Source organism: Dipodomys ordii, unplaced genomic scaffold (genome assembly GCF_000151885.1).
Source record: "Dipodomys ordii isolate 6190 unplaced genomic scaffold, Dord_2.0 Scaffold117, whole genome shotgun sequence".
NCBI classification, from domain to species: Eukaryota; Metazoa; Chordata; class Mammalia; order Rodentia; family Heteromyidae; genus Dipodomys; species Dipodomys ordii.
In genome coordinates, this window is record NW_012267333.1 from 1,107,066 (window position 1) to 1,117,270 (window position 10,205).

Genomic DNA, 10,205 nt, shown 5'->3' on the forward strand with positions numbered 1-10,205 from the left:
TCTCCATGCCAACACATAGGTCAGAAGCAAAGACATGTCCTTCTCCTAATATCTGTAGGAACTGGACTGCTTAGACCCCCTTGCCAGCTTTCATGGGCATCACTGCCTCCTCCACATGCTCACCCTGTCAACGTTTCCAGTTTGTGTGGTTGGTTTCCCTACGTCCTACTTGCCTTAATCTTTGCAAACACAATGACTCCACAGCAGTGCCTACTAAAATAGCTTTGAGCAAAAACAATGGAACCTTTCTAGGCAGGTGTGATCCTGCAGGGAACCTGTGCAGAGCTATAGGTGAACAGACTTTTAGAAGACCAAGCAGTTCCAGTTTAAGAAAAAGTACTGCCAGTTGGCACTGCTGTGCTGAGGGGGTGATGTCTGATCTCCCCTTAGTGCCCACCACCATTACTACAGGTTTATACCCAAATAACCTGAGTCAGAAAATGGAGCTTAAGCTGGCTATCAGTGGCTCACACCTAGCTGCTCAGGAGGCTGAGATCTAGGGATCATGGTTCGAAGCCAGCTGGGGCAGGAAAGTCCATGAGGCTAATCTCCAGTTAACCACTATTTAAAAAATAGGAAAGGAAGCAGTGGCTCAAGTGGTATAGCACTGGCCTTGAATGAAAAACCTACAAGAATCCGGGTCTGGAGTTCAAGCTCCAGTACTCTCACCAAAAATTAATTAAAAATTCTAAGTACAGAGCTGGGACTGTGGCTTAGTGGCAGAGTACTTGCCTAGCATGCACGAACCCCTGGGTTCAATTCCTAAGTACCACATACACAGAAAAAAGCCAGAAGTAGTGCTGTGGCTCAAGTGGTAGAGTGCTAGCCTTGAGCAAAAGAAGTGTAGACAGTGTCCAGGCCCTGAGTTCAAGCCGCAGGACTGGCAGAAAAAAAATTCTGAAGTACAAGTGACCCAAGTTCCTGCCCTGGGTAGAATGTATCTCTTGGAGGACTTCAATCTTGTTACAGGGCCATTGTTGAGAAACTATCCTGCGTTAGCTAAAGTTCATCCTGAGGTTTTACCTAAGGTTTCACTTGGACAATTGTTTCCTTCACTAAAAGGTTAGAAACCAAGCCAGGTGCCGGTGGCTCACACCTGTAATCCTAGCTATTCAGAGGGCTGAGATCTCAGGATCGTGGTTCAAAGCCAGTCCAAGCAGTAAAGTCTGTGAGACTCTTAGCTCCAATTAACCACCAGAAGACTGAAGTGGCTGTGGCTCAAAATAAATGTGCTAGCCTTAAGCAAAAGAGCACAGAGAGAGTGCCAAGGCCCCAAGTTCAAGCCCACAATTGATAAAAACCACCACCAAGATCAGGAACCAATGGTGTTAGTTTTTTGTGCACTGGATGTCGACACACATTTTGGACTGTTAATTCCCTTCAAACAGCAATGATACTATGTTCGAAAACAAAAACAACTAGAAGCTAGCTCCCCACCAAACTCTGAGGACTAAAATTTTCAAAACATTCATTTCTAGGAAACTGACCTGAATTCACATATCACAGACTGGTTTCTGAATGGGAGTCTAACTTAGAAACTGGCAAAATAAATGCTGTTAGGAGCTGGTTGATGTAAATTACAAAGCTTTCCCAAAGGAGCTTCTTTACCTCACCAAGTAGGTGGGACATTAGAAATCAACTTATTCAAATTCCGCTCAGCAAAATAAACTAGGCATCCTCTAAAGGACGCACAACTGCCACAGCAATTGTGTGGGGCACAGCGCCACCTCGTGGTCACTCTCAAACTGCCTATGAATCCCAACCTATCTTATTTTAGAAGGGCAATATAAAAGTCCTCAAAGAATAGGACATCTGACAACTAATGCAATTTTATTTATTTTTCTCTTCCTATCTTCAAAACAAAAACAGCACATGCAAACCAACGTCTTATCCCGAGGTTTCAACTCAGCAGATGCCTCAAAGAGGCCACAGAACATTTACTCCTCTGAATAGCAAGTTCAAGTTTCTGCTCAACTCAGCCACTGTAAGCCAACCTTTATTACCCATGACAGACTACTGTGCTCTGCTTGTCTCTTGTTTTCTGCGATCTGCTAGACTAGGACCTTCTTGAGGGCTCTTTGAAGGCAGGTTGTAGATGAGAAAGAAGCAGGCACGTTCTGCCATCCCTTCCCATCAGCCACAGCTGGCCAACCAGGAAGGCCTCTCCATATACTCATGCCTGTTTAGCTGTCTTTTTTCTTTAAAACTTTTCATGTAACAACGGGTCCAGTGTCCATTAAGCTGCCTGAGAAGTGGCTTGAGCCTAACACACTTTCCTGAGCTAAACCAAGAAAATAAAATAAAAAGCACTCCGTGGCCTTCCTGCCATAAAATCAAGTGAAAAGGGGGGAAAAATGCATTTGAGAAGGGTAGCACTGGCAAAGCAATGGGATCCCCTCCCCGCCCCATGGAAGGTGCTAGCTCTAGCTCTTGGGAGGGTCTAAGGCAGACATTCTGGGGTTAAAGAGGGACGATGTGGGAGATACATTTATTTTCCCCTTTTAAACTTCCCCGCTGCCCCAGTCTTGGCCTTCTTCTTCGCAGCCCCCTTGGGTTCTGGCTGCTTACGCTTAGCTGAGGAGAGAGAGCCGGTGACCTTGAAGAAATCGTCCAGGCGGCCCTGGGTGCTACCTTGGCGGCTCTTGCTCAGCCGCTTGACCCCACTGCGGATTCGATCCTCAGAGAACTGCTTTTCACCACACATGAACTTGACCAGCTCTTCTTCATTTGGCTCACTCCACTTCAGCTCCACAGACTCTGCATCCAGGACCTCAGGTTCCAGGAAGAGCTGCTGGGCCTCCTTGTGGAGCCAGTTTTCCGGCACAGGGTATTTGTTGGGGTCAAGCCGCCGCACGATCTCCTCGATGCTCTTGTGCTTCTGGATGAGGTCTACAGCCCGCTTGGGCCCGATGCCCCGGATGCTCTCACAGTAGTCGCTGCCCAGCAGGATGCACAGATCCACAAACTGCTCCTGGTTCAGACCCAGCTCCTGCAGAATCCGGTTCAGGTGGAATTCCTGGATGGGCAGCTTCTTGGCCTCGCTGGCTGTCAGGTGTCGCATCAGCACAGGGCTGCCGAACGTGAGGCAGTCCATGTCTTCAGTGGCCGCAGCGTAGACCTTGCCGGCTTTCACCAGGGCAGCACAGCTGGCCTCTGCCTCGCTGGGGGCATCCAGATATGGGATTCCCATGAGGCTCAGCAGATGCTTGCACTCATCGTTGTGCTGCTTAGTGACCTTCACTAGCCGTTTGGTGAATTTCTCTACCTCTTCCTCGGCCCCGGCCGCCTGAGCCTCCTGCAGCTGCCTCTCTGCCTCAGCTCGCCGCTCACCGCGTTTGGCCAGCTCGCCTGACTTGAGCTGCGGTGGTTTGCCGTCAAAGACGTACACCGGCTTGATGCCGTTCTCCATCATGCGGATGGTACGGTAGAACATGCCCATCAGGTGGCTCGTGGTCTCCCCCTCCTCGTTCTGGAGTACATCCCCACCCTGACGAACAGCGATCAGGAACTGATAAATGCTCATGGAGGCATCAATGGCCACTTTGCGGCCAAAGTAGCTCTTGATGTCATTCTCCCGGATGGCACTGGGGGCCACATCGGCAATTAGTTTGGCCAGACCTTGAATTCCCATGGCAACACAGAGGGGTCGCTACAAAACAGATGAGCAAGAGAACTTTAAGGATACAAAAGGAGCAAGGGCTATAAATGGTGCTATCCCATCAACTTCACGTCTAATCAAATTTATCACTCCCTCTCTGCCCCCCCAAAAAAGGCACCAAGCCAACAAAGCAGATGAGAGGATGAACAAGACCAGACCCCTTATGCTCAAGATACTTACACTTTAGCAGTCACTCAGTACTAAGGCTTACTAAGAACAGAAACTGATTTGGGTGCTTAGAGGAATGAGATACTGTTTTCAAGTTCATTCTTTAAAAAACTCCAAAGGTTTCGGGCTGGGAAGGTGGCTCAGTGGTAGAGCACTTGCCTTGCATGAATGAGGCCCTGGGTTCGATTCCTCAGCACCACATAAGCAGAAAAAAGCCGGAAGTGGCACTGTGGCTCAAGTGGTAGAGCACTAGCCTTGAGCTGAAGAGCTGAGGGACAGCACCTAGGCCCAGAGTTCAAGACCAACACAAAACAAAACAAAACAAAAAACTCTAATGAGAAATCTAAATCCATGGGCTGGGAAGGTGGCTCAGTGGTAAGAGCGCTTGCCTTGCATGAATGAGGCCCTGGGTTCGATTCCTCAGCACCACATAAGCAGAAAAAAGCCAGAAGTAGTGCTGTGGCTCAAGTAGTAGGGCACTAGCCTTGAGCTGAAGAGCTGAGGGACAGTGCCCGGGCCCAGAGTTCAGCGCCCAAACTGGCAAAATAAATAAATAAAAATAAAAAACTTCAAAGGTTTTGTAGACAAGGCGATGGCATACACCAGCATACTGCTACGTAAGTATGCACCAAGGACAGGAAGAGTTCATGGTTCAGCATTAGCAGTCCAGGGACCTTAATGGTAGAGCTCAGCCCTAAAGAACAGCATTAGTATCAGTTAAGCAAATTCAATGTGTATGGAAATTGTTTCCCTAGGAAGCTCTGACTGATAAAGCATCCTCAAGGGATTAGCAAGAACAACATATCTGAATGGGGAGGGGAGGGGTTGTCTCATACACTGCTTTTATTATCCTCAACATCCCCTTTTGTTTATTAGAGTCCTGACTTTTATTAGGATGTTCCTGGGAATTCCCTTTGTATTTTCTCCCCACCACAGTGCAAATATGGTATCATGGTAATTACACTACCCCACCCAAGGCTCTGATTTAGGGGCTAGTATGCTGTGGTCATTCAGCATTTCCGTGGCGCAGGCCCTCTACCAAATCTTTCTTTGAGAAGTCCTTTCCTGGGCTGGGAAGGTGGCTTAGTGGTAGAGTGCTTGGCTAGCATGCATGAAGCTCTGGATTAGATTCCTCAGTACCACACAGATTTTTTTTTTAAAAAAGAACTTTCCAAAGCACACTCACAATTTTTGCCAATTACAACCAAAATGTGAATTTTTATTCACTATACATTTTCTTTAAATGAACAACTTTGTGTGTGTGCACACTGGTATTTGGAGCTTGAACTCAGAGCACTACACTTTTGCTTGGCTTTTGTTCAAGGTTGGCACCCTACCACTAGAGCCATGACTCTACTTCCAACTTCTTGATGGTTAATTGGAGATGAGTTTCTTGGATTTGTCTGCCTAGGCTGGTTTTGAACAGAGATCCTCATATCTCAGCCTCCTGAGTAGCTAGGCTTCAGACTTGAGCCAGTGGTGTCCTGAAAACACAACTTTTTTTAAAAAATGAAAATAAGTTTTAAAAATCCACATTGTTAAGTATGTAACCTAGTAAAAAGGATTTTCCAGTGTGCAACTTAAAGTCATTTTGTACTCTAATGGCACGTGCCAATATATCAATTGTTTCCACTCTTCTCTCTCAGCTTTAATTTTCTTAAAACTTTTTTGCTTCTGAGGATTGAACTACTTCAGTTGCAAGTGCTCTTACCATTTTCAAGCACACTACCACCAGTCCTCCACAGGGCTCTCCCTTACTGAATGAGGACAAAGACTGCGGAAAGTTCTGTCTCTTGGTCATTACACCTGACTTTAGGATCCCAAAAATAAATGTTTTGCAGCTGGACACTGGTGGCTCCCATCTTTAATCCTAATTACTCAGGAGGCTGAGATCTAAGGATGGAAGTTCAAGGCCAGTCTAACAGAGACTCAGCTCCAACTAACCAACAAAAAGCAGACAATGGAGCTGTGGTTCAAGGAGAGTACCAGCCTTTACCTTAAAGCTAAGGAGCAGCACCTAGGCCCTGAATTCAAGTCTCAGTACGGGCACACACACTTTTTCCAGGTCATGCCTTCTACATAATAACGTTCACCTGTTCGTCTGTGAAGTGGGTACAATGGGAACACACTGGTCCATAATTTTTTCATTGTGGTGTTAATCACATCTTATGAAAGGATGTGTGATCCACGAGGACACCCCCCCACCCGCACCCCAACCCCCGAGCTTAAGCCTTGCTGATGCTGTTGGGAAAATTCGAAAGTTTCCCCAATATCAAGAAAAGAAAAAAGAAAAGAAAGGCGGGGTGGGGGAGGATCCTTCGGCTCACGGATACCTCACCCTGGCTTCTCTCTTCAGTGTGTACAAAGAAAACAATGGTCTGTCGGTTTACGCCTCACTGGCATAGGAAGGAAGCCAAGTTTCAGAAGTTCCAAGCACACGGAAAACTACACTACGACCCCGTCGGGTGGAAGCCATTAGCCTCTTCCAAGTGGAAGAAAAGAGAGGTTCGGAAGTCTGCAACAGGTGGCGGGGCCTCCCGACTTCGAATCCCGCGCGCGCCGGAGCCCGGCTCCCGTGGTGCCCGGCGCCCGGCGGCCCCCGGCTCGGTCGGAGGCGCCCCTCGTGGGGTCTCACCTGGCTTCTGGGGCGCGAGACCTCGGCAGGTAGCGCTGGGCTCGGCGACGTCCGGCACGGTCTGAAGCCCCGTTCTACCGCAGGGCCGCCGGTCGCCGCTCACACTCCACAGTCTTCCAAAGCCCGCGCTGCCGTCACGTGACCTGCACGCCACGCACAGCCTTCTGGGGAGGGTAGTACACTGCCCGCCCTTTCGGAGTCCGTGTTCACGGCATTTACTTCGGAGACAGCTGATTCTCTCGGCGATCCTGTCCTACCGTTTCCCACCGCCTAATCCCCGCTCCGTCTACACCAGGTAGGCCTCCACAGCCCCAGCTCCAACCACACCTAGAAACTCAGGACTACAATTCCCACAATGCCACTCGCGCGAGACACTTCCGCTTCCAGCTAGGCTAGGCGCCTGCTCCTGCCGACGTGTTCTTCCGGTGGCAGAGACGCAGCTTCCACTGAGCAGGGCAAAATGGTGAGAGGGCTGAGGGAGTTCCCGACGGGGCTGTGGTCCGCGACTACTGAGCGTCCCACCCACAGCGCGTTGTTTCGCGGAGGCCCCAGACGGCTTCGGAGGGCGGGATGCTGCTGGAACCCCCCGGCTTGAGCTGGGGTGTGGGGCGGGAAAGGCCTGGGACTCCTCGGGCTGAAATTTACATCGCCCTGAGTTTACCGTCTTCGGGACTGTTAGGGTGAGGGGTGTGCGAAGCTCTGTAAGTCCCTTTGAGTTTGTATTTCTGGTTCCTGTGATCTGTGATCTCTGTCTGGAAAGATTCCCCTGTTGAACTCGTACTCATCCTACAAGGTCCCGGGCAAATGTCATTTTTTTCGGTGAGGCACTTGGCCCCGGTCTCCTAGGATCGCCCAGTCTGCAGACTTAGTGCCACGTTTCATGGACTTCTTTGTGATCTGCCACGCCTCCTAGTGACTACCGTCCGACGTGCCTGTAGCTCTGGGATGATGTCTATTCATCTTTGTATTCTCAGTGCCAAACACAGGGCCTGCAACTGGGAGCTCAATAAAGGACAGCAATTGTCTTTATCGCTTTGAGGGGGGTCAGGGGGACATAATTGTTTACTGAATTGAATTCTTGTGTCTCTTAGAACAATGGGGTCCATTTACTTCTTGTAGAGTTGTTATGTTCTGGATTTTCACAGCATTGGCTGATGGGTGACAATGAAAGCTAACATTTGTACAGAACTTTACGTTTATAGCCCTCTTTCACAGGCATTATCTCATAATCGATTTGGCAACCTTAGGAAGGAAACAAAAACAAACCCCTATTGAGCAAACTACTCTATACCAAGCATTGAACTCGATGCGTCATTATTCATCATCTTTCTTAAATCATACAGCAGTCCTGTGAAACAGACTTTATTATAACCACTTTACTCAGACTCAGATGATTCAGTAGACACAGAATTATTTTTTTTTTAAGAAGAGGTTTATTTTAGCTCCCAGTTCCAGAGATCCAAACAGTGGAAGAACATCTGCAGTTGGCCTTGATGGTAGAATCTTGGATGGTGCAATGCATCATCACATGGCAAGAATTGTGGAGTAGGGCTGGGAAGGTGGCTCAGTGGTAGAGTGCTTGCCTTGCATGCCTGAGGCCCTGGGTTCGATTCCTCAGCACCACATAAGCAAAAAGAAAAAAGCTGGAAGTGGTGCTGTGGCTCAAGTGGTAGAGCGCAAGCCTTGAACTGAAGAGCTGAGGGACAGTGCCCAGGCCCAGAGTTCAGGCCCCACGACCGGACCCAAAAAAAAAAAAAGAATTGTGGAGTGTGCCACATCTAGAGTAAGAATTTTAACTGATGGCTTTTGCTAGTAGATCCTAAGATTCCATAACTGTGTAGTGAGCATTGTGCAATTGAATTAGAAGTGGTCATCTGGGTGTTGGTCTAGGCTCTGCTTTACAGCAAGGATAGTAGCGTGGAGTTTGTAGACATGGATGCATAAAGCTCTGGAAATGGTAGGTACGGTGTGTGTGTGTGTGTGTGTGTTGTTTTTGCCCCAGGCAGAGTCCATACCAGAGTCCATACCATCTATCACCTTTTCATAGTGGACATTGGGCTCCAAAATTGCTAAGGACCATTGATCTGCAGCTAACCACTTGTGTCAAAGCCTGTGATTCCCAGCTGTCTCTTGTCTTATACCACAGAGAAGGTGCCACCTCTGCTTCAAGATACCATTGTCTTTGTCATTCCAACAATGAATTGCTCGATGTCTGTTCTTAAAGGAATCCCACATTTCCCAAACTGAAATGAGCTTCTGGCCGTCCCAGCGGCACAAGAGTGCTCCAGTGTCCTCGGATCGAAACCATGGGATTCTGTGACAGCTCTGATCTGCCCTCTCCTAGGAGCTCGAGGCCATGAGCAGATACACCAGCCCCGTCAACCCAGCTGTCTTCCCCCATCTGACCGTGGTGCTTCTGGCCATTGGCATGTTCTTCACTGCCTGGTTCTTCGTGTATCCTTTTATTGAGTAGTCAGTGGGCCAGAATCAGTGATGTGGGAAGCTAAGGAAGAAACCATGTGAAGTCCATGGGCCCTGCTAGTTTGGTACATTGGGGTGGAGATGGGAGAAGAGAAACAGATGGGTCATGCTCTTACTTGTCAAGTTCGAATGAGCTCAGTTTGCTCTTCAGACTTCAGTGAGCTGAAGGCTGGCCTAGAGGAGCTGAGGCTGGAATAAGGAAGAGTGTGCTCAGGGCTGGGAATGTGGCTTAGAGTACTTGTCTCGCATGCATGAAGCCCTGGGTTCGATTCCAAAGCCGGAAGTGGCACTGTGGCTCAAGTGGTAGAGTGCTAGCCTTGAACAAAAGAAACTCAGGGTCAGTGCCCAGACCCTGAGTTCAAGCCCCAGGACTGCCCCCCACAAAAAAAAACAACAATATGCTCAGCTGTCCGCATGTCTGAAAGCTTGTCCTGGCTCCACCACCCATGAGCTGTATGACCTGGGACCAGTGACCTTGCCTTTGGGGGTCTGATCTCACAGATGATGATAGTATGGAGTACCAGCTCTCAGGTTATCTCTTGGCTATACCAAACCAGACAAACCTCTCAGAAAGCCTTCAGCCTCTATTTTATAGAGGTGTTAGCAGACAACCTCCTGCATCCGCAGTCCATCAGTGCTTTTCCTTAGCAGCCCTGCCCAGTTATGAGGTTACCTCCACCAAGTACACTCGGGATATCTACAAAGAGCTCCTCATCTCCTTGGTGGCCTCACTCTTCATGGGCTTTGGAGTCCTCTTCCTCCTCCTCTGGGTTGGCATCTACGTATGAGCCCCCACGGTGAGTGGTGACAAGGTGGTACACGCTGGACCCTGGGGTACAGCCCTGAGAAGCCTCCCCGAGCCACAACTCAAGCAGGCTCTCACCTGCAAGACTTCATAGTTCATGGTCCAGACTCACTGGCATGGATGGTGACCCTGGGCACATGTGCTCTTTCCCTGCCCCGCATGCACCTGTCAGCCTTGTCCAAGGAGCATAGGATCTCAGATAAAGAAGTGGGAAGAAGGGGGTCTTTGGGCTCATCTGGATACTCCTGCCTTTTTACAGGTACCCACCAGATGGCTTCACTGAATCCCTGCTTTTGTAATTTAATTTTTTTACTGTTGCTGGAAGGGTCCCACCTGCTGACTCCAATAAAAGCAGATGTGGGACAGTCCTATCTCCTGTCCTTTCTGGGTGTCGGTGGGTTGGTCGGGCCCACAAGACTGTCCCAGACCCACCTTACACGTGTGGGTCTGTCTCGGGG

At 49.0% G+C, this 10,205-nt stretch overlaps 2 protein-coding genes across 2 annotated transcripts; one reads left to right on the plus strand and one right to left on the minus strand.

The window, feature by feature from the left end:
• Positions 1–1,813: 1,813 nt before the first annotated feature.
• On the minus strand, positions 1,814–6,582 carry Fen1 (flap structure-specific endonuclease 1). Its single transcript, XM_013029309.1, has 2 exons — positions 6,462–6,582; positions 1,814–3,649 (listed from the first exon to the last, which is right to left on the minus strand). Exon 2 carries the CDS (start codon positions 3,629–3,631, stop codon positions 2,489–2,491), a length of 1,143 nt encoding a protein of 380 aa, XP_012884763.1. The 5' UTR covers positions 3,632–3,649; positions 6,462–6,582; the 3' UTR covers positions 1,814–2,488.
• A 288-nt stretch (positions 6,583–6,870) lies between these two features.
• Tmem258 (transmembrane protein 258) lies at positions 6,871–10,110 on the plus strand. Its single transcript, XM_013029127.1, has 4 exons — positions 6,871–6,924; positions 8,806–8,915; positions 9,604–9,739; positions 10,007–10,110. The coding sequence occupies exons 1-3, from the start codon at positions 6,922–6,924 to the stop codon at positions 9,728–9,730; spliced, it is 240 nt and encodes a 79-aa protein (XP_012884581.1). The 5' UTR covers positions 6,871–6,921; the 3' UTR covers positions 9,731–9,739; positions 10,007–10,110.
• Positions 10,111–10,205: the final 95 nt, after the last annotated feature.

Bases quoted from the DNA above. Each gene is read 5' to 3' on its own strand.
- Fen1 (XM_013029309.1), bottom strand. From the start codon at position 3,631: ATGGGAATTCAAGGTCTGGCCAAACTAATTGCCGATGTGGCCCCCAGT.
- Tmem258 (XM_013029127.1), top strand. The intron at 8,916-9,603 runs GTATCCTTTTAT...AGCCCTGCCCAG, and splicing joins TTCACTGCCTGGTTCTTCGT to TTATGAGGTTACCTCCACCA.